This window comes from Gigantopelta aegis, chromosome 3, assembly GCF_016097555.1.
Source record: "Gigantopelta aegis isolate Gae_Host chromosome 3, Gae_host_genome, whole genome shotgun sequence".
In the NCBI taxonomy this organism is placed as follows: domain Eukaryota; kingdom Metazoa; phylum Mollusca; class Gastropoda; order Neomphalida; family Peltospiridae; genus Gigantopelta; species Gigantopelta aegis.
Genome location: NC_054701.1, coordinates 41,216,686 through 41,241,839, shown reverse-complemented (window position 1 = coordinate 41,241,839; position 25,154 = coordinate 41,216,686). Strand labels below are relative to the sequence as shown.

General features: G+C 35.9%; 2 protein-coding genes across 2 annotated transcripts in view; one reads left to right on the top strand and one right to left on the bottom strand.

Annotated features, from left to right (window-relative positions):
• Positions 1 to 1,352: 1,352 nt before the first annotated feature.
• On the bottom strand, positions 1,353 to 7,708 carry LOC121368052. The gene is made up of 4 exons (XM_041492568.1): positions 7,585 to 7,708; positions 4,234 to 4,342; positions 3,435 to 3,500; positions 1,353 to 2,840 (listed from the first exon to the last, which is right to left on the bottom strand). The coding sequence occupies exons 1-4, from the start codon at positions 7,611 to 7,613 to the stop codon at positions 1,497 to 1,499; spliced, it is 1,548 nt and encodes a 515-aa protein (XP_041348502.1). The 5' UTR covers positions 7,614 to 7,708; the 3' UTR covers positions 1,353 to 1,496.
• Positions 7,709 to 12,508: 4,800 nt separating this feature from the next.
• The window catches only part of LOC121368051 (haloacid dehalogenase-like hydrolase domain-containing 5), a 33,427-nt gene continuing 20,781 nt past the window's right edge, over positions 12,509 to 25,154 (top strand). Inside the window, exons 1-4 of the mRNA XM_041492567.1 lie at positions 12,509 to 12,647; positions 19,897 to 20,106; positions 23,414 to 23,617; positions 24,530 to 24,566. Coding sequence (XP_041348501.1) covers positions 12,522 to 12,647; positions 19,897 to 20,106; positions 23,414 to 23,617; positions 24,530 to 24,566 — 577 coding nt within the window. The 5' untranslated portion in view covers positions 12,509 to 12,521. The remainder of the gene's footprint in view (positions 12,648 to 19,896; positions 20,107 to 23,413; positions 23,618 to 24,529; positions 24,567 to 25,154) is intronic.

Below are 25,154 nucleotides of genomic sequence, written 5' to 3'. Positions count from 1 at the left end.
CTAACACTAAGTTGTTCCTATATGTGAGGTTTGATGGTCCTGTATGCATCTGTATTTAAAGCATTCTGTGAGTACTGCTAAAACAATACATGCCCCAAAAGGGCCCAAGACATTTCCGTACCTCCCAAGTTCAAAGGTCTTTAACTCTGTAAAAACAAAAAAAGTGTAAATCGCCATGAATGCAAATGTGATCTATATCAGTATATAATAAAAGTATACACAAAATTTCCATTCAATATCTTTAGGCACTGCGAAAAAGGTCTGCAAAACAATGTCGTAAGTCCTATTTCAAGGGCCATAACTGTGAAAATTTGATCTGTAACAATATATGATAAAGCTATATACACAAAATTTCAGCTCAATATCTTGAGGCAAAGCGGGGGGGAAGAAGGAGGAGATTTGGAGAAATATATGCTGGACAGATGGAGATGAATTCTACAGTCTCCTTCGATTGAACCGATAGGGGACTAATACTAATACTTACCGACCACTCGGTATTTGCACCGACAGAAGGGCAAAAAACTTTAAATCCAGATTTATCCCCAGACAAAGCTGCTGACGAACCTGGCATCTGTTCAGGATTTTCCATATGGTTGTTTGTCCTGATGGAACTGAATGACTGAGATTTATCATACAGGATACCCATATCTTCCAGATGCACAACTTGATCCAGTGCGTCACGGGAAAAGGATTTGCTTAACTTTTGCTGTCTAGGCTTTCTTGTTTTCTTGTTTTTAGTGATGATTTTTTTTCTGGTGTAACGCCTCCGATTTTTGTGAACCACAGATTCAGTCTGCAACACAATGCAACTGTCATTCTCAACCGCACTGTCTGAAGTGAAAGTCGAGGACGCAATGCCAAACTCATTTCCACTGGCTTTCTTTACTCTTTCACACACAGCTTTAAGCAAAGTATCGTCCGAGGCAGTTTCACGATTACTCGTTCTACTCTTTCGACGTCTGTTTGCCTTTTTTCCTCCTTTGGCTGAAGCAGGAGCATCCATCTGTTGTAACGGTGATAGCCACACTTCTTCAAGATCAACATCATCAGTATTATCTTCAGAATTGGTTTCATACATCAAGTTATGAGACAGTTTTCTACGATTTTTGGAAGGAAATGTTTTAGATGGCAAATTTTCAGCTGAACACATATTATAGTCATCTAACTCGGCTGATAAATATTTTCCTGATTTCCTGGCTCTTTCAGCTGGAATGCATTTCTGGAAGTGTTCATCAGACTCCACCATATTTTTGTTGATTGGAATTTTGTTCTTTTTTCTTCGGACACTAAATCTAAATGCCTTTCTTTTCCTTCGTAATACATTTGGCTTTTTACGACATACTCCACGAACTGTAGTCCGCCGAGCTTGTTCCGGCCGATCTGCCAGGGTCGACGGTTTAGTCTGGCTGGGAAATGACAAAGTGTCAAAAGCCAAATCAGTGTTTCTCGTGCAGTACCGTTTCAGCGGTGATGCTGTAGTTGAAAGAACACCTGCTTCATTCAACCTCGTCATCTAACGATGTCTTACCTATCAGTTCTTGTTTTGCCTTCAGGCACCGTTTCTGCCACCTTGCATCTCTGGCTTTCTGCAAAGCAATAACCTGCTTCTGATGACGTATGGCTCTTGCCTCAATGGAATTCTTTTTAGGATTTTTTTTTTTTTCAACAGGTTGTTGATGTAATGATGAGGTATCTTCAGTCTTCAAATCGGAGTCCTCCTCACTAGGCAAATTAGAAACACTGTTTGCAGGTGCTTCCTCATCTATATGTTTCGCGGACTCGGTTGAAGCAGGCAAGTCTGTAAAAGACCCATTGCACTTTGTGTCTTCACTCTCTTGAGAAACCAACGTATGTGATATGGAAGCTTCAGGTTTCGTAACTGAAGCAGCAGATACAACATCCATCGTTGGGGTTGTTTGGTCAGGCACATTCAAGGATTCAGAAACAGATATCAAAGGATTTTCAGGACAAGTTTCCAGACTGGCCTCGTTGGACTCGATCACTTGTTTTTTCCTAGATTTAGCTGGAGAAGGTTTCAAAACAACAACGACACTCATTGATTCGGACATTCTGGATACAGATTTTGAACACAATTCTCCAGCAACGTTCTCACCATCAAGACTTGTAGGCGTGGAAAAACCATCTGCATCAACTTTTGTATCATCATACTGCCTTTTCACACGACTCCACTTTGTTTCTTTTCTTTGTCTCTTCTTCCCAGCATTATCAGGACTTGACATGGCATCCGCATCCAAAGAACTGCCATTTCTAGCACTGTTTATCACTGTTTCCCTACAATTGCCATCATCAAATGTGGATTCTTTTCCATCAGGATCATTATATGATATTACAGGATTGTCCACTTCTTCTACTAGTTCTTCTGCAGCACTGGTTTCTGAATCAGAATCGACCTTCAGGTTCTCAGAGGATTCAAATCCATCATTATTCTCCGGTACTGGAGGCAGGATTTTTTCAGAAGGGAGCACAGCGGGAGCGGTGAACGCTACTTGAGGTGTACACATCTGGCCTGGGACGAAAGTGAATGGATCGTTGGCTAGAACAATACTAGATAGCAGCGGTGTGGTGACAATGGCTTTTGAGGTGGCCGAAACATTACCACTTGCACTAGAATCACTTTTATCAAAATGTCTTGGTCGGATGGGTTTTGGTTCCCCATCAGAAGGCGTGAACCCATTCACTGTGTTAAGCTGTGGTTTAGTTTTCTGCCTTTTGTCGGTCAGTTTATTCCAGATGTTTGTGTATTTAACAGGTCTCTGCCTTAAGCTAAGGGCCTTAGACATTTTGCTCTCGGATGTTGGGTTAAATATGGAGTGAGACACCTGAAATATATTAATAGAGACATTATTACACATAATGCTTGAAATATATTACAGCAGACATAGTGTTATACCCTATAGCTATTGTAATCACAGAATATTTTTTTATTTTGTCTGAACAAAACTTTTAACAAATTCAACTTATGTTTTTAAATCAGATTTAAATGTGGGAATTACCAAACTCAACAAACTAGCAATGCCTAAGTCATCAAACAAGAACATAAATATAATAAACTGTGCTCCAATTACTGCACTGAATGGATACAATGTCTTAATCTATAGACTAATACTGGAAAATCATTTCATGTGATTTTTCTCTAGGTAACTGGACTATTCGGTTACGTGAATTATGTGTGTGTAACCAGTGAGTTACCTAATCCTAGCACATTTGTGCTATAGTCCTGGGGCTTAATTCACTAAACTCTCGGAACTTTGCGATCTCGCAGTGCAATGCTAAAAGACTTGCAAAGAGGATGTTTTGTTGTCTAGCAGAGCCAAAGAGAGCTTTGTGAATTAGACCCCAGTTCATGTTCTTTTAAAGTTGCATAACCGACATTCAGAATGACGGTTTGTTTGAAATACTGTGCCCTGACTAACCTCTACTACATCTTGGTCTCCTGAACAATTTACTGTGTTGCCATTTGGTGTTGTACCATCTCCTTTCTGAAAAATAATAAGTACAAACCTTTAAAGTTAGCACCTTTGCACGTAAATGTTAAAACTACAATGTACACTGGATACAGCCAAATGTTTTAAAGTAACTGCAATCATCATTTTAAACAATGTACATCAATCATTAAGATTGGCCTAGCGGTTGTTAAACTTGTTTCAAATTATGACCGTATGAATGTTGGTCTGTACCTACAATTTTGCGAAAATAATATATATTTTCATATCCAATATTTTGAAATCTGCTGGTCTGAATGAGCTAAAATATGAAATTTTAACTTTTGAAATAATAAAATTTTAATTTAATTAATTTTAAATAGATGCAACTATAAGTATAAAATAAGTTTCATTGATCTAGTGCAAAATTAATATAAACACAAAAACTTAACACTGAGCTACAGTTGTAAACAGTAAGTATTTTATTTAAAAATTAAAATAAATTTTTTTTTTAAAAATTAACACGCATCGAGATTAACATACACAGGTGCAAAGATCTATAAACCAAATTTCATGGAGCCAAGTGCGAAATCTTAACGTTGGTACTAATATACATACATGTACATGTAGTAAATTTATACAAAAGTTAAAGCAATCACCGCCACCTTCAGAAAAGTAATATCTAACTCTCGCCTTTTGACTTTGTTACAGACAAAAATTGACAGTCTGATAAATGCTCTCCCTCAATCATGAATCAACTCTAAATGTACACCCGTCACTTCACATATACCTCTAGTGCTATACTGTTTTTGATGGCATCCACAGATATTTCCGCCTGTGTCACAATAATACATCGGTTTGATAGGTCCTGGCTTCCACTAGACAGTTTGTCCAAACACCTAAAGAGAAAAAAAAAAAAAAATTGAAAATGTGGAAGAAGTTAGCATAAATGTATCTTCAAATTTATATGTACAACTACAAGGCTTCAAATTTTTGTTCTTTTTATTTCCATCTTCATCGAATGAATTTCGTTTTCGTTAAGGCAGTGTATATATTATTTGGCACCGATGATTAATAAATCAATGTGCTCTAGAGGTGTCGTTAAGCAAAAAAATCCCATCGCTCGACGCCCGTGCCAAGTGGAATTTTCATGCCGGGCAAGTAATTATGTTAACTGCATATGCCCAATGACAAGTGACTAATGTACCACCTAAAACTTTTGAAAATTTTGTTACAAATCTCGGCAAAACTTTGATAATAACTTAAGAGTTATTCCCCTTTTACTATCGACTAAGATCGGTAATTTTTGCCATTGAACGTTCGACTGAATTTGTACAAGTAATCAGTTCGATGATCTTCAAGCTTGGAAATAGCGTCCAATACGCTTTACTGCTTATATAAAACTAAAGTATACATGTCTTGTGAGTGCAATCAAAAGGTTTAATCCTTGCAAACATGGTATATGAGGCGGGATACGGTTTAAAATAGTCACATTCAAATTAAATTAGACGTTAACGCAGTTCCGGAATCTGCTCTTTGCAAATGAACGGGGGCGTAAAGCAAGTGCTACTAACAAGTTTATAATTTCACTTGAACAAAGCATAAATAGTATGAACTGTATTCTTATAAAAGTTGCAAGATATTTTAGTTTAGATATATTAAACCTTGTAGCAGAACATACATATACTTAATGGGTTTTTTCAGTACTTTGCAAATGTAAATATATGTTCCTGTAAAATGAACGTGTAAGGTGAAGTTAGATTTCATTAACCCTACGTCATAATCGTGATGGTGCGATGCACCCTAAGCATATATGAATTATTATTTTTCCGGCTTTATTAATAGTTTTTAACAAATAAATTATGATCCATAAAGTAAACATACAAGGCTGCAATCGATGTACAACCCCTCTCCTTAGGTTGTTTACCAAGCCTGCACTATTTAAAAATACTTGCAGAGTAACAGAGCTCATGTTTACTTTGAGCGCAGCCACAGCTGTTTTCGAGAGACTTCTCAGCTATGAACAGGGTAAAAACATCCCAGAGAAGTGTTTTGGTGCAGAGAGTGATAAATATACTCACAATAATGACACATGGGCCAAAATCCCTAAACATTTTTGAACAAATGCCAACCATAAAAAAAAAGGGTGGAGGAGAGCTTGGTTACCATAATTTGCTGTGTTGGTTGACTTTGTGGAAAGACATACTCCTTATTTTGCCTGTCAGTATTTGGTACAAAAAACTTGGTACGAAATACAAGACGAATCATCTTTTATGTAGGCATACCCTTAGTTGAACCAGAAATGTTGTCGGTCCGACATTCATGGGCATTCGTTTTGCTGAAGGGATCAGTTTTAATATTATTATTTGAATAAAGATTTCAAGATATGTGAAAAACAATAAAGATTTTTGTAAAGTAATCCCCTAATGTTGGAATAAAATAAATTCAATTCATTTTCTTTCCATCTTCATTGAAAGAATCGATTGCTTTGACATCCGAAGCTGATAAAAAGTAGGTTTGTTTTTGGAAAGGTGGTGAATATATTATTTAGCACCCAAGATAAATCATTTTAATGATGAACACTACCACTTTCATTAAACTGAATATATAGTGAGATGTTTAGTTTTGATTTTAGTTTACTTGTGTATACTGTAATATTGTAACCTTTTCGATGCGGTATATATTTTGAAGCGGAACATCCAGATAACTTCTGAATTACCAATATTGAATAAAAAATTACTCCAAACTATTGGAACTGTTGTGTGGTGGTCCATAAATTCCATATTAATAATACACGTCAAAAATAACACCATTAAAATAAATTTTAAGCGTATAAAAGTAAAGTAAAGTTTGTTTTATTTAACGTTGCCACTAAAACACATTTATTTTTTATCTTATCAGCGGCTATTGGGCGTCAAACATATGGTCATTCTGACAGGGTTTTTTTAGAGGAAACCCGCTGTCGCCACATAGGCTACTCTTTTACGACAGCAAGCAAGGGATCTTTTATTTGCGCTTCCCACAGGCAGGATAGCACAAACCATGGCCTTTGTTGAACCAGTTATGGATCACTGGTCGGTGCAAGTGGTTTACACCTACCCATTGAGCCTTGCGGAGCACTCACTCAGGGTTTGAAGTCAGTATCTGGATTAAAATTCCCATGCCTCAACTGGGATCCAAACCCAGTACCTACCAGCCTGTAGACCGATGTCCTAACCATGACGCCACCGAGGCCGGTGTGTAAACCATATAGCCCAGTGCAAACATAGTCACTGTTTGTACATTAATAGGGTTGGGTAAATTCGACATTTCGAGGTGTTTTGTTTGTTGATTATTACTACTATTATTCAAAACACTACAAATTTCAAATTATTTTAAGATATAATATGCATTTGAACGTTGTTTAATCCTGACCGAATATAATCATATGCAATGTATGTCAAATAAGAACAGGGCTCATTCAGATGTCATTAGAAATAGATTAACATTGTTACACTGGTGTGGTCTAATCATCTTGTGTTTATTTCATTAGTAGCAGACGACAATGTTTTGTGCAGCAGGTGAGTAAAATTCATTGTGAAATTTTTTAGATACAGGGATGTTCATGTGTGTTGAAAAAAAGTGCCTTACGGAAAATAATACTTTTAGTTACATGGTATTTTTAATTGTTTATACTTACTGCAAACTGGCAAATTGTAAGCATTGCTTTATTTTTATCAATAAAAAATATATCCATCAATAAAAACTTCTGCATTTGACGTCATGTAGATTTTCTTTGATGACGCACACTTGCTGTTTAAAGATTGCACGTCAAAATACATACTGAGACAATAATCGTATTTAGCATCAAACTTAAATTTTTTGTTGTATTTTATTACATGCAGTGTTATCTAAAATAAAAAATAAAATAGCACACTTCATCTTAATGTTACCATTCATGACTCTTTATCAGTTAGTCTGGAATAATTAAGTCATCTCGGAAAAGGGTCTGCCAGTGGCAGGAAAAATAAATAATTTTTCAAACCCTGAAATGGCTGAATCAGTGAAAGAATTCAATGATGGATTGAATCGGGATGTTTTTAAAAACAACTTTATCATAAATTTTGTATACCCTGCTGTTTCGTTAATTATAAAAACATACTCGGATATACTTGTCTTTCCGTTTTGCATAGTTTAGCGCTTTCAAAAAGTCAATAAAAACATCTGTGTACTGCAAATTTTGCGCCAAACACTTTCCTGTCGAGTTCATTTGCGTGTACACCAATCTTTGTTTGTATTTAATTTCCTCCACTACACAAAGATCTACGTTTTCGTACTTACTTCAAAGTTACAATCTCTGCTATCTCAGGCGCTAACGCAAATAGGGAGTTTTGGGGGTCGAATCCCCCCTTCCCCATCGCTCAAAACAGATTTTTGTTCGGGGCGGGGAGTAAATATAATAACCGAGAGCACCTGACTTGAACCATACGGTATTTCAACTATTTGTAAAACGAGTTTGGAAATCGTTTTATTCCTCGAGCAAGAGCAATTTTCAAATGAGTTTAATAAATTTCATATGCGAATGTTATAATTTATTTATTATTCACAAACTGTGATTTATAGCAAACGTTGAATATAAATTTATGTAATCGTTTCACACTTGATGTTAATAACATTCAGACATAAGCATACGAGACAGGGGGCGGGGGGGGGGGGTCGAACTGTTCCTTAGTGCTGGAGCAAATCGTCAAATTCGGGCAAAAATTATGGAGATTTTCGGGGGAAATGTGTTCAACTGAGGTCTGCCTTTATATCTAATTCTCTTACCGTCAGAGTATTCGGGCTACTTTTTACCATGTATTTCTATAATTTCCCCGCAAAATCAGTTATATTAATCCATGTAAAAATGCGTGGTGATTTATTTGCAACTCTGTTTGGCAGTAATGCTAATGTAAATAAATAGAGGATATTTCATGTTCTTTGTCAAATATGATTTATATCTCATCGAGTGAAGTTTGCAATCATATCTCACGAGTCGCGCTTGAAACGAACTTTTCTATTTATTAGGCCTATATAACTTTTGGCAATTTACCTTTAATTTTAAAATGCCAGCAGCAAAATTCTTATAGTGAAGATAACAGTTTTTACAGTGACGATAACACATTTTAGAGTGAAATGGTGAATTTTTTACTCTAAAATATATTATCGTCACTGAGTGACTGATAACACTTTTATTTCACTGACATTTTAAGATATTTCACTAAATATTATGTAATAATAGTTTTTAATGTATTATATGGCCCAGGGTAATAAACAAATGTGTGTGTGTGTGTGTGTGTGTGTGTGTGTGTGTGTGTGTGTGTGCGTGACTGTGTGTGATTGTGTGTGGTGTTTGTGCGTGCGTGTGTGTTGTCAGTTTTGCATTTAAAATAGGCCTACAACCATATAATATTATATTCAGATTCCCGACGACTCAAAATTCTAGGTCTCCTAACAGATTATATTAAAAATCTCTCTCTCTCTCTCTCTCTCTCTCTCTCTCTCTCTCTCTCTCTCTCTCTCTCTCTCTCTCTCTCATTCTAGCTATTTTTGGTTAGATATACATGTATATATACCTTCACTTCAATTTAGTAGTATATTATATTACCAGATTAGTCGTGACCTACTTTGATTGACAGTCGAACGTGCTGAGAAGACGTAAATAAACAAAGTTTGTTTTGTCCAAAGATCAACACGTCAGTATCCGCATATAGAGGAGTTCGTCTGTACTTGAGCCGGATGGTTATTATCGAATTCCGCGTGAAACTGCATCAACCATTCACAACATCTTTATATAACATAGTATTCTGTTTGGTATATTGATCTCCTGCGATCACCATATATATATTAGCAAGATGTGGTGACTAAATACATTTCGATCAACAAAAATATACAGTCGCTATTCTAACATTCGCAGAATAAAAAAATAAGCCGACGTCTATAACAGACCCGTAGCAACCGGGGAGGGGGAGGGGGCAGAGGACGCTAATGCACGTTTTTTGTCCTACTTGTCTATATAAATAAAGATTTTTTTTTAGATGTGGCTTGTACCTGCGCCGAATGGTCATTCACCGAATTCCGTGTAAAACTGGGTCAACCATTCACATCGTTCAATATAATACAGCATTCCGATTGATATATTGATATTCTTTATTCCAGTACTAATTATTATTATGGAACATGGGAGCATGTGTAGTACGCTATTAATTGCATATTCTATGTAACTGAGTAAACTAACACGATCACAAGTGACCCATCAGCTGGTAAAAGCTGTCTAATCGGGCACCCTGTAAATATTGGCGCATTTTGTCAATCCCACTAGAATCCTGTTTAGACAGAGTTCACTAGCTGTATCTATAAAATAGTTACCATGCAGGTATCTTGTACGAACTTACCATTTCACCAGTGCTCAGTATACGTACATACCTAGCTCGCTTAATGCGCGGTCGGTCTGGGATCGATCCCCGTCGGTGGGTCCATTGGGCTATTTCTCGTCACATCCAGTGCACCACGAAAGGTCGTGGTATATGCTATCCCGTCTGTGGGATGGTGCATATAAAAGATCCTTTCTAGGCTTGCTACTAATGGAACAAATGTAACGGGTTTTCTCTATGACGGCGTCATATGTTTGACATTCAATAGCCGATGTGCTCTAGTCGTGTCGTTAAACAAAACAAACTATTTTGACGTGGAATCTGTTTTGATGGATACGTCGATTGCGCATAAAATAAAAAAGTAGCCTAAGTTATTTTGAAGATTTCTAACATCGTTGATTTTTGCCACATTTATAGATTTGAGCTTAAAACAAACAAAGAAATCAAGACTTAAAATAACATGTTTTAAGCTAATATATATACGATTTTCCTTTGATCCTGAAAGACTAATTTGAAAGAAAACTTTACCCCCACCCTCGTCGTCATCTCTACTGCTATTTGGTTATTGAAGTAATTATGGTTATAACTCATATCAACATTTAGTGATTAAAGGGACGATCGTTTCAAAAAAGTGAATAATCCAATTTTTCCTTTTAGGTTAAGACTTATTTTGAAAAGTAAACATGGATATACGGACATGTATTGCATACTCAACCATAAACACATAATCCCAAAAGCGCAGATAAAATATAGAAATCAAGGATTTAATTTTGACTCAAGTGATTTGGAACAATACTATGAATTACCTTTCCAAAGCATTAATGATACAACTTTATTATGGTTTCAGTATCGCATCCTACATCGGATTTTAGCAACAAACACTTTTCTATATATGATTCATTATGTAGATTCTAATATGTGTATATTCTGTAATAACTTCCCAGAAACTCTACAACATCTTTTCTGTGAATGCACTCAGGTTAATACTTTATGGAAAGCTGTAGAAGACTGGGTTTTGTCCAAAACAGGAATTGTTGTCCACTTTGACCAATAATACCAAATATAACAATATGTTTGGTATTATTAACAAAACGAACGTTAATATAATTAACTGGCTAATTATTAACATTAAATATTATATATACTGTACGAAAATGCAAGAAGAAAAAAATTACCTATCGCGTCCGTTCAAAATGTGTTGCAAAACAAATTTGAAATTGAGAAATATATTTATTTCAAAAACTGCAACTATGAAAAGTTTAATAAAGAATTGGCACAATGGCTCAACCTTTTTATATAGTGAAAGAAAGAGAAAAAACCCATTACACTCAGATAACGATTTACTCAAAGGAAAAACATTTTGTAATTGCATGTTCATATAACATTCCATAACAGGCCCGACTGCTGTTCCTGTTGTTATTATCATCAGTTTAATTCTGCTTCGTTACTCATTATCAACTTTAGGTTTTTTTTCCTCTTCATCTTCTTCTTCATCTTTATTCTTCTTGTTCTTCTTGTTCTCCTTCTTTTTCTTCTTCTTCTTCTCTCGTTGTTACCCTTTTTCGTTTTCTTTTTTAAAAGTCCTGGACCATAAGACGTGCATAAAAGGAAGTACTGTTTTATTTTGATTTGTACCTGCATATATCAGAATAGAATGTAATGTGGGTGCGTACGTGTGTGCGTGTATGCGTATGTATGTGTGTATGTTTGTATATATGTATGTATGTTTACACATGTATGAATATTAATTTTAAGATAAATTGTAAGGCGGTGTATCAGGGCTCCCCAACCCTGGCACTGTTTAATGGTCTGGGGACAAAAAAAAAATAAAAAAAATATGGTTATAACGGCACCTTCTGACAAATTACACTTCAAGATATTTGAAAAAGTTATACGGTGCACACACACACACACACACACACACACACACACACACACACACACACACACACACACACGCGTGCACAGTGACACACACGGTTAAATGACACTTTTACTTTCAAATCAATGTGTTGCTTTATCATACAAGTGTTATGTTGTGTTGTGTTTTGGGGATAGTATGTGTGTGTGTGTGTGTGCGTTTTGAATTGACTTGACTTCACCCCTCCCCAGTAAAGACTGTGACCCCCCCCCCCCCCCCACCTCTAGATATCGTTTCCACGGTTGCATAAAATATATTAAATTTATAAACAACACTGAAATATCTGTATATTGCAATAACAGAAACCAAAATTTTATTGCCAAATAATATGCCGTTAATAGAAATATATAGCTATTGTGAAATCTAATATATATTTTTTCTTCTTTTTTATTGTCAAAGCGTATATATATTATATATATATATATATATATATATATATATATATATATATATTATTTTATTATTTATTTATTTGTTTCTCTCAGCACTCGGTGTTTTGCTCGAATTGAAACTATCAATAAATATTAAGTAATGGACCCCTGAACACTTAACCCACTTCACATTATATCGATCTGCTATTGATATTGACGTTAAGAAGTCTAGTTTTTTTTGTTAACAATTTTGACCTGATTTCTTCATGACGTCAAGTCTTCGGCGCATTCTGTACTGCCGATTGGCTAGTTCTGCACACGCCTCCAGTGTCAGAGGTAAAGGTTATTCAGTATTTGTGACAGATTGAATAACATCTCATTTCAGAAACAGCTGATGATGGCTTGTCGTTATGTTTTGAAGTCTGGATTTCATCTAGAAATGTATGCCAAAGTCAGCCCTAACATTGGACTAACTACCATCGGGAAACTAATTCTTCACAGTCGACAGTTTCATTCCCAGGTAGGTTGTGAATTGGTGTGATATAAAAATGCGCCAAATTATCCGAATATTATGATTATTTCCCGTATCCGATCGAATTTAAAGAAACCTGAAATATGTTCTGATTTAGCCATTTTTTCAATATGTAATAAATGTCTGCGTGTTATAAGACATTGTATTCGATATTAGGTGGTTCAGAGGGTTGGCAAACAGTACAGACAGGGTTGTACTAGCAAACGACATTAAAGTAGCATCATAGATCATCTATTAGATGATAGCATGGTCAGGCATTGATGATTGATGTTCACTCGATTTTGTTTTGTTTGACGTGTTTGTTTTTCATTCTATATGTAGCCAATCTATTATTATTATTATTATTAAGAATAATCCTAAAAAATCATTACTATATTCATTATCTAACTACGATAATTAATTTAATTAAGAATAATTTCATTATTCCAAATCAAATTTGTGACATCACAGTGGTAATATTTGACGTCATGGAACTAATTTTAAATCATGTTGTCTTTCAAATGGTAACCCCATCTGTTAGCATATAAAATAATAATGATAATTATTATTATTATTTTCTTTAAATAACAAACAATTTTATTATTATTTTGTTTAAATAGCAAACATTTTAATTATAATTATAATCAAGGGTCTATGAAGGTGCCAAAAAGTGGATTGGGGGAGGGGGCACACACAAACACACACATGGGGAGGGGAGAGAGACCGAGAGAGAAATACATGTATAAATGTATAAAAAACATTGCTGCTGCTACAAAGTAAGAGGAACAGGTACATGCCCCCTTCCTCCCCCCCCCCCCCCCCCCACACACTTCCTATGCCTGTGATAGTTATTTTGTTTAAATAGCTCTTTACACTAGTGCAGGACGCACATTAAGTCAATACTTTTAGGACTATTTACACTGTGGTTTTACATAATTGTATAAATATGTATGTTTTCATATACTTACCTTTTCTGATGGCCAATTAATGTGTATTTTTGTGCTATGGTGTTGTTAAACATTCATTCATTCATTTGTTTAAATAGCAAACATTTATTTTAAGTCCACAGTCGTATACCAATATTTTAAGTGTTTGTTTTGTTTTGTTTTTCTTCAATAATTAAAGCCGTTTTTTTTAAAATTTGAATGACGTCACATTGTTATTATCAGGTATTTACTTTGTTATTATCTGTATTAAATTGCCATCTCAAAATGATTTGTAATTGAGAGCTGATCAGGGGCAGGGTTAGCTCTGGGCGAGTAGAAACTTTCGTCAAATGATCTGTTAAATCTTCAAAAATTGCAGAAATCCAATTATTATCAAACAAAATATCAATTATTAAAAATTATTTCGCAAAATTAAAATATATTCTGCCAATTGTTTTCAAAATTTGCAATTGGCAAATTTGGTGAGTGCCAGAGGGGCTTCTCGTATCTGAAATCCAATTTTTAAAAAAGAAGAAGAAAGAAGTTTTTTGATGTGGTGCTGATTTGCCATGCAGACAGGGATGATAAATGCCCAATTGCCCCTCAAGCAGTGAATTTAGACTCCTGTATTGGAAAGCAGAGCCTTTTGAGATTGATTAGCCTACTTGTACCCTAATCAAAGTAATTGTTTCATATGTTGTTTTCTTGTTGGATTTTTTTTTCTCACAAATGACAATGTAGAGAAACTAATTTATTACATGCATAGCTGAGAATTGAACGTTTATGGGTCACGCAAAAACAAATTCAGGTAACCTGTCATGACCATGTAAATGGTGTTTTTAAGTTAATGTGTAAACAAAATATGGCTAAAAAACTAAACTTGTGCAAACGATGTACGAAAGAAACTATTGTTCTCACAGTTTTCTGAGGCATACCAGTATTTTATGTTTAAGTTTCAAAAGATAAAAAGTAATAAATTGTATAATTCATCAAATACAGTCCTTGGTTTTTGAAAATTATAGGCAAGTGGAAAATCGCACACCTCAATATGCTAAGGCGAGTGAAAAAATCACGAGTTCTCCAAAATAAATAAAATAGGCAGTGTAGCTCTGATTGGATTTTGACTGGTACGTCTACAAAATTGTCTATTAAACCAGTATTTCTCGATTTGTTCAACAAAGAGAAATACCAGTTTAACGACTGCATGGAAGCCACTGCCATATTTTTAATTTTTATTGTTTTAATAAAAGGACCTTCCTATCAGCTAAATGAGCTATGAAAACTTGATTTTTGTAAACAGTGAAAATAAATATACCCATCTATTTTACGTGCGCCGTTTGTTGAGTGTAACATATGCTGTTTTTCACAGTCGTCAGATTGAAATTACGTGCGCTGTATGAGCGCGATCGCACCTGCACACCTTAAAAAGCAAAGTCTGCAAATATAACATTAAAAAAAATGTATAGTTGAATATTTTATTTATTTTGTACCAATTCAAAACCATGATATTACATAGATCTCACCATAAATTTGTGTTTTTCCTGAAGTGTAATTAAAGGATGCTGCACTGTGTCTGTTGTATAGATGGCCCTGTATAGCCCCTGAGTACTTTCGGTCTCTACTACTCAAATAATGTACACTACTACATGTAAGTAACTAATTTTTGTTCTAGCCAATGCACCACGACTGATGTGTCAAAGGCCATGGTATGTGCTATCCTTTCTGTGTGATATAAAAGATTCCTTGCTACTAATGGAAAAATGTAGCAGGTTTCCTCTCTAAGACTATATGTCATATTGCCAAATGTTTGACATCCAGTAGCCAATGATTAATAAATCAATGTGTACCAGTGGTGTTGTTAAACAAAACAAACTTTAACTTGTTAAAATTAATTAGAGCCCATGGTCATTAGGCCAAATAAAAAAAAAGAGTTGGTGACCGTCCTTTTGATTACACAAATCAGGGTGTAGGGGGGGAAAAATTCTGTAAAAAACTTTATAAAACCCTGGAGACCATTTTGTTTGCGCATACGCCTGGATGTTGTAGTCCCTTCACTGGCCGCCAGATGGACCTGGTGATGGTTTAACCCGTTACGGTGCTTACGGTGAAATTTGAATTGCTGCTATCTCGACGCATTTTTAACAGTTTTTAACAAAATAAAAAATAAAATAAATTCAGGGGTGGGCACATTTTACAGGGACGGGTGGGGATGATCACCAACTTTTTATTTTTTATTTGGCCTAATTATAACTACAGACTTCTGCTTTATTTGGCTTGCCAGGTCCTAACAGAACTTCTTCAAAATTTAGACTGGTAGCCAACTATTGTGTTTACCTTCAACTGGTGGATGTAAAAATGTGCATACCCATTAACATAGGGCTTGAACTTAACGGCAACGATGGGAATTGCCATCGTTGATTTATAAATTGTCGTAGGTAGAGAGCATCACCAATGGCACTTTTGTGCTGTCGGTACAGCTCCTCAACAATGGCAAAATGTATGTACACCTGGTGTACATTATCTGCCAGTATTTAACATCTGCACATTTGAAATATGTCTACATACAGCAAAATGGCATTTCAGTCATGTTTATTTCCGGCAAATGTCACTTTTAAAAAATTGCCATAGACAGGCTCAAAATTGCTGTGAGAGAAAAATTCTGAAGTTCGAGCCCTGTTAACAGCATTTACAGTCGCAGCTCTCTCTCCCCCCCCCCCCCCCCCCAACTCTTAATCTCTTATGATTATACATTACCAGTGTTTCTGCCAGAAAGAAAATTTTGGGTATGGTGCTATGGAATTGAATCCAACCACAGTCAACAGGGGGTATAGGGGGGCTTCCCCCAGAAAAAAAATTAGTTAAGTTTTGGGTTAGGGTTAAGAAAATCATACAGTAATGATAAGAGTAATTAATTTTATCAAAAAGTTAACTTAAAAAAAAAAAAATCTGCCTAAATATTTGGGTATGGCACCATACCCATTTTACCCTCTGACAGAAACCCTGATTACCAGTGTACATGTTTTAGTACACATACATTATGCAGTAATAGTGTAATTGTTTTAGTACACATACATTATGCAGTAATAGTGTACATATTTTAGTACACAGGTACTGGTACATGTATGTAATGGTATACAGGGCTTCTAGATTATGGTAGCCCCACTCCCATGGCTAGTGACATTAAATGTTGGGGTAATAAATGATTTCTATTGCTTTGCCCAATGGCTACTGAATTTTGTTGTTGTTGTTAAATGCTGCATTTAAGTCTATTTTGTAAATATGAATATCCTGCCCACCTACCCACTGCCCCCTCCCCACCAAATGTAAAGGTTTATTTAAGCTCCTTCTTTAGGTGACATATCCGATTATTACTATTAGAAACATTTTATTTATTTAAAGTAGGCAGGGTTATTGCCAGAGGATAAAACAGGTATGGTGACATACCCAAATTTTTGGCAGATTTAATTTTCTTCAAGTTAACCTTTTGACAAAATTAATTATTCTTATCATTACTGTATGCTTTTATGAACCCTAACCCAAAACTTAGCCTATTTTCTTTCTGAGAGAAGTCCCCCCATACCCCCCCCCCCCCCCCCCCCCCCCCGTTGACTGTGGTTGCATTCAATTCCATAGCACCATACCCAAAATTTTCTTTCTGGCAGAAACACTGGTAGGGCTAGTGAATTTTTAATCATGGCTAGTAAAAAATTTAAATCACTGATCCCATAACTAGTGGATTTTTAAACAATTCCAGAAGCCCTGGTATGGCTTGTACTGCATGTAATAAACTACAGGTGGTACAGGTACGTGTATCTGAGCACATCATTTACAAGACACCCGGAACTGTGCACTGCATTTGTAGCATTTTGCAGAAACTGTTACACAATACCATTCCATCTGGTACAGGGAGCTGACACCTTCATTTAATAGAGTGGAAATAGTTGCTCTATAGTTACCGGCCTTGGTGGTGGCATGATTAAGCCATTGGACATGAGGCTGGTAGGTACCGTATTCGCAGGCCGGTACCGGCTCCCGCCCAGAGCGAGTTTTAACGACTCAGTGGGTATACCCTATACCCTTTTTTCTTTCACTGACCACTAACAACTAACCCACTGTGTGCCCAGGACAGCATGCTTAAACATTAATTGGATATAAGCACAAAAATAATTTTGTGCAATCATATAATTATTATAGTTTATACTACCGGTACCAGCCATCTGTGGTGTTATGGTAAATGATCTCATCAGAGCATAACAACATTTGTGTCCAGAGCTCATGTAAAATGCATGTAATGTGCATACAGACTGGGCTTTGTTCAATAAAAACCTGTAACTTTGGCATTTTCCGGTTCAATATTTATAGGCTATTAAATGAGCTTTCATTTACAATCATGTTTATGTTTATGAGTGAAATCATTTTCAGTTGTCACGAGATGTAACTCATGACAATGATAATTATTTCACAGATTTAATATCATATTTATTACCCAAAATCAAGTTTAGTCTAGTGTAAATCAGGAAATGTTAGCGAATTAAACTCATATTTCATGACACTAATTTAATTTTGTAAAATTTAAAAAGCAGGGAACATATTGTTTTAAACATTTGGACAATTGGTAATCAGATGAAAATTGAGTAGCTACCGGGTGTTACTATTTAACGTTTTACAATTGTGTAGCAAACTCTGAAATTTGTGTAGCGAATCGCGATACAATAGTAAACAAGAGATGTACAACTGACTGTTCTGAATTTTTTTTTTTATTATTCTTTTGTTGGTGATTAACTGAAAATACAACGATTGTTACTTGCTGTTGATTAAAGCAAAAGGATACCAAACAACAATAATTAGTTAGCATGTACATTACTGCAATTTTGTAGTAAATTTAAATTGTCTGCAAGCAGCATAATGTCAACATTTTCAAAAACTATTAATTCAGTTGATCCTACAACATAAGCTTATTCTTTTTTAAATTTCTAATCTAATAACAACCTAGCTAAAATTTTATGTTGTTATATGTCACTTAATTAGATATATACTCACTAACATTCCCTGCCAGGGTTTTTGCCAGTGGGTAAAATAGGTATGGTGCCATATCAAATTTTTTTGGCAGATTTGTTGTTTATGTCGAGCTTTTGACAAAATTAATTACAGTACTCTTATCATTACTGTATGAGTTTCTTAACGCTAATCCTAAACGTAACCCATTTTCTTTCAGGGGGAGGCCCTCCATACCCCCTGTTGACTGTGGTTGCATTCAATTCCATTGCGCCATACCCAAAAATGTCTTTCTGGCAGAAACACTGCCTGCTTTACTGTATGTCAGTGAACTCATTTGACTAACATTCTGGCACGATTGTAGTGCACCAATTATAAATGCATCATCGTATGATGTCGAGGTGTTACATCCCACTTTATGTTCTAGTGGCATGTACATGAAACATTTATTATAATCCAAGATATTTTTAACCATATGGGTAATAAAACCCATATATATGAATGCATTATTAGTCACACATGTAGGTATATTTACCATATTAAAACAATTACATGTTACATGTGCATGTAATTGATCCCACGCATATTCTGTTGGATAATGCATTCAAGAATATCAAATTTGGAGTGGAACGTAGCCCAGTGGTAAAGCTCTTGCTTGATGTGTGGTTGGTCTGAGATCGATCCCCTTCAGTGGGCCCATTGGGCTATTTATCGCTCTACCCAGTGCACCACAACTGGTATATCAAAAGCCGTGGTATGTGCTATCCTGTTTGTGGGATGGTGCATATAAAAGATCCCTTACTACTAATGGAAACAAGTAGTGGGTTTCCTTTCCAAGACTATATGTCGAAATTACCAAATGTTTGACATCCAGTAGCCGATGATTTCATTCATAAACTTAGAGGAAGCCTGCTACATTTTTCCGTTAGCAGCAAGGAATCTTTTATATGCACTTTCCCACAGACTTAACAAAACATAAAACAGCCTTTGATATATCAGTCATGATGCACTGGTTGTGATGGAAAAAACCCGAATCAGGGAGTGAGTCCACCCATGTGGTTCGATCCGACAACACAAGCACCTCAGGCGAGCGCTGAGCTAGTGACACAATTTATTTATTTATTTACAAATTAAAAATTAAAATGTACATGTATGTCATGATCTGGATAATTAATATTTTCTTCTTACTACTCGACAAATTTAATCATCTTTATTAATAAAAAAAGTTTCTATCTTTAAGAGAATTGTTTAGTTTTTTTATATAAAATATGTAAACTATTTTTAATTACATAACTACATGTATGTGTACCTGTATATTAAATGTTTTCTGTTTGCAGAGGTGTGCTTTATCCAAATTTGGATTCCTTTTTGATATTGATGGTGTTATCGTCCGGGGAAAACGTCTCCTACCTTCTGCCAAGGAGGCGTTTGTCGCACTGACGGACAGGCACGGCAACTTTCGTGTTCCCTGTCTCTTTGTTACTAATGCTGGAAACACGCTAAGACAGAAGAAGGCACAGCAGCTGTCTGATTGGCTGGGTATTCAGGTGAGATATGTGTTTGTTTACATTTGCTTCGTTTTATTTGTTAGGCCATAATAAAATAAATGCAAAAGTTCTGCATTCCCTGAGGATAAAGACTCACCACTGTTTTTTTGGAGGGAAAGAAAGAAATGTTTTATTTAACAATGCACTCAACACATTTTATTTACGGTTATATGGCGTCAGACATATGGTTAAGGACCACACAGATTTTGAGAGAAAACCCGCTGTCACCACTACATGGGCTACTCTTTCCGATTAGCAGCAAGGGATCTTTTATTTGCGCTTCCCACAGGCAGGATAGCACAAACCATGGCCTTTGCTGAACCAGTTATGGATCACTCACTCAGGGTTTGGAGTCTGTATCTGGATTAAAAATCCCATGCCTTGACTGGGATCTGAACCCAGTACCTACCAGCCTGTAGACCGATGGCCTAACCACGACGCCACTGAGGCCGTTTTTTTTGGAGGGTTTTAGTGGCTAAAAGTTGTTGTTTAGGTATCTTGAAAATATAAAATAAAAAATAAAATTTCCCCCCCCACACACCCAAAATAATCTGGATGAAAATCTAGCTTTTTGTTTTATTATGAAATTACTAACAATTATTTTATGGTGGGTATATAACACGGATGTAAATGTGGTATTTCATGGAAATAAACTTTTTTGGAAAAATAAAAACCCACAAAAAAATCCAAACACAAAAACAAAACAATTATTTTATGTCCTATCGTTTGAAAAATTAAATGTAAATATCACAAAGTACTTTTTGTCTATTGAATTGTACATTACTACATACAGGGTGGGATTTAGCTCAGTCGGTTGAGCGCACGCTTGAGGTGCCGTGGTATGCGTTTTCCTGTCTGTGGGAAAGTACATATAAAAGATCCCTTGCTGCATTAAGAAATGTAGCAGGTTTCCTCTGTTGACTACGAGTCAGAATTACCAAAATGTTTGACATCCAATAGCCGATGATTAATATATCAATGCTCTAGTGGTGTCGTTAAACAATACAAACTTTATTTTATTACTACATACATGTACGGTCTAGAGTAGAACATAAAAAAAACCCAAACCCACCTATAGTCTACTCCTGTTTTTGCAAAAATGGCAATGGTCTATACATACTTCCACAGAATAGTACCTTCGAGTGTATTAAAACAGAAGTTGAAGCCGGGCCTACAAAGAAAGATTAACCGTTTAACCTTTTGAACCTGAAATGGAACGTCTGTCATTGAACTATCTCGGTCAGTAGAGCACTCACCTGACGTTCATGGGTCATAGGATTCAACCTCCTCTGCATTCATTCATTTCAAATTATTTCCGTGCTTATATCCAATTAAGGTTCAAGCACACCGTCCTGGACACACAACTCAGCTATCTGGGCTGTCTGCAGGCCGTTTTATTTTGTTTTTCCTACTCAACCAGTACCCCATAATTGATGGATCAATGGCCATGGTATGTGCTGTCTTGTCTAGAGGAAAGTGCATATGAATGATCCCTTGCTGCTGATAGAAAAATGTAGTAGGTTTGCTCTGAAGACTACGTGTGAGAATTAATAAATGTTTGACATCCAATAGCTGGTAATTAATTAAATATCTGGGGCAATAAATATTTTTAAAAATAAATAATAAATAAATTAATTAATCAGTATGCACTAGTGATGCTGTTAAAGAAAACAAACTTTAACATTTGGACTAAATCCCCAATTATTTGGGATAGAAGAAGAAGAAGAAGTTTGTTTTATTTAACGACGCCACTAGAGCACATTGATTTTTTTATCTTATCATCAGCTATTGGACGTCAAACATATGGTCATTCTGACACTGTTTTTAGAGGAAACCCGCTGTCGCCACATAGGCTACTCTTTTTACGACAGGCAGCAAGGGATCTTTTATTTGCGCTTCCCACAGGCAGGATAGCACAAACCATGGCCTTTATTGAACCAGTTATGGATCACTGGTCGGTGCAAGTGGTTTACACCTACCCATTGAGCCTTGCGGAGCACTCACTCAGGGTTTGGAGTCGGTATCTGGATTAAAAATCCCATGCCTCGACTGGGATCTGAACCCAGTACCTACCAGCCTGTAGACCGATGGCCTGCCACGACGCCACCGAGGCCGGTTTATTTGGGATAGATGCTCAAGGGAATTAATTTTTTTTTTTTATTATGACACCTCGGCACACTGCGAAATATGGCTGTTTTTGGGTGTTAACATACATGGTTTAGGCTGAAGCCCATAAAACATTAACAATCTGGGGTATTTTCAAAGAAAATCAGTTGCCAAATGGTGATACATCTATAAACGACAGACAATTTTCAAATTAACCTTTTGGCAAATTAGTAATGAAATTTTTTCACCAAATTCAACTTTGATTGACATATGGCAATTTGATGAACAACAGCTTAAACCTTGAACATATGATTATTTCGACATTCCTACCAGAAAACAGCAATAGACCATTTAAATAGGCAATTTTCCATAGACAGGACAGTACATACCATGATGTTCGATGTACTAGATGTGGGGCACTGGTTGGTATGGGCCAATATCTTAAGGCCAAGATATTTATGTACAAAATTGTCAATATATAAAGCTAAATTTTCAAAGAGCTTAGATACACTGTGCATGTATCATATTGGTCATACAAATCCTGGAAAGTCATGAAAATTGCATTTATGATTTTCCAGGCCTGGAAAATCATGGAATTTTGTGTTGGGTCATGGAAAAATGAAAATGTTTGTTTTTTTAAACAATATAAGAAGAGAGACTGTTTGCATCAAAACATCAAAATATTATGTTGATGATTTCAAAAGACTCCTTGAAAATCCTTTTTTAAAAAAATCATTGAAAAGTAATGAGGAAGGAATGAAATGTTTTATTTAACGACGCACTCAGCACATTTTAATTACGGTTATATGGCGTCGGACATATGGTTAAGGACCACACAGATATAGGGAGAGGAAACCCGCTGTCGCCACTTCATGGGCTACTCTTTTAGATTAGCAGCAAGGGATCTTTTATATGCACCATCCCACAGACAGGATAACACATACCACGGCCTTTGATATACCAGTCGTGGTGCACTGGCTGGAGTGAGAAATAGCCCAATGAGCCCACTGACAGGGATCGATCCCAAACCGACCGTGCATCAAGCGAACGCTTTACCACTGGGCTACATCTCGCCGCCCCCCCCCCCCCCCCCCAAAAAAGTAATGAGATGATGTGGTCCATTAGAAAGAGTACATGAACCCTGTATATATTCATCTATGTATATAATTACTATAGTTTTTTATTTTTGTTGTTTACCCAGGTTTCCCAAGATCAGGTTGTTATGTCACACAGTCCAGTAAAGATGTTCACCCAGTTCCACGAGAAGCATGTCCTAGTGTCGGGTCAAGGTCCAATTCACGAGATTGCCAAATGTCTCGGGTTTCGGCATGTGACCACGGTCGAGCAGCTTAGACAGGTGTATACTAATCTGGACATGGTTGACCACACTCGCAGAAAGGCAGCGGTAAGTTGTAAAAAAAACAATTACCTTGTTTTCTTGAGTCATAATTTTATTGTCGAAACAGCTTGACCAGGTTGTTGATAGCTGAGGTTGTTGTTTGTGAATTTATGAATACATAAGTGGGGCCGTGTATAATATAAATGTATGAAACTGTGATCTTTGTCAGGGCTTTAGATTGCATCAAAGTTGAGGCGATAAATGTTTGTGGCCAAAATAATAACAAGGGTCAGAATTCTCCTCGGATCAGTTGTTTTCCTCTCATGAAACATTGCATTTCCTCACATTTTAATCGTCCTTTTCTCCAAAATGTGTCGGATAGCACAGATTTTAACCTAGGATTTCAAGAATTTCTGGGACCCCTCTAGATTTCCTCTTTTTTTACGGTTCACCAAATCCCACCGCTGTAATAATGTCCAAATTAACTACAAACATGCTGACCTAAAAATATTTCACCTCAAAACCACTTAAATGTTAAGTTTAATTACATTAAAATAGCTTAAAATACATTTGTGAATATTGACAACTCTACAGCAGCTGTTAATGACAGTACTGAACTAAAACAACCTTCCATCAGAACAGACTGAAGTCTCTGTTGTGCCCAAATTATTGAGATCTAAAGCTGTTTTTTTTGTTTTTTTAAGGCTAACTGTATTTGTACTGAATGTGACCACCTTGTTTAAATAAAGATTATTATTATTATTAATTAATTATTTCAAATGATTTTTTGAAAAATGACCTTACACACTTATTTGTAAATATGCATGTAATTGCTTAGTTGTTTTTTTGTTGTTGTTTTTCCACCCAGACATATATGTACTGACCAGCCCACTATTATTGCATAAAGTTAGTTTAAAGAAACACTTTTAAAATTTGCATTTACTGACAGTAAATAATACAAAACGACTTTTTTTCCAGCCTTGTGCCTTTGAAAAGTACTTTCCAAGAATAGAAGGTAAGTTAATTTTTAAATATATTTGATTCCCATTTTAATCACTGAACAGTGTATACTGCGGTTAAAATAGCAACATGCAAGAAGCAATACATTTGTTTTATACCTAGCAGGTGAAATAGAAATCTGCCTCCTAAAAAATCCCCAAAAGGCATTTATTTCTTTAATATTTAATCCAAATCCATTATATACACAAAATTCTTAAATGGTAGACTTTTCACGGAGGCAGCCTTTGTTATTTATAAGATTCCTGTACATGCGCTGTAACAAAATATTGAGGTTCACGTACAGGAATCTTATTAAAATTAATTATATGCATTTCAGCTGTGATACGGTTTGGAGAACCTGTGTGATACTGTGATATGATGTATTTCAGCTGTGATACAGTTTGGAGAACCTGTGTGATACTATGCGATATAATGTATTTCAGCTGTGATACGGTTTGGAGAACCTATGTGATATATTGTATTTCAGCTGTGATGCTATTTGGAGAACCTGTGTAATACTATGTGTATAATATATTTCAGCTGTGATACTATTTGGTTAACCTGTTTTATACTACATGTAGGTGATATAATGTATTTTAGCTGT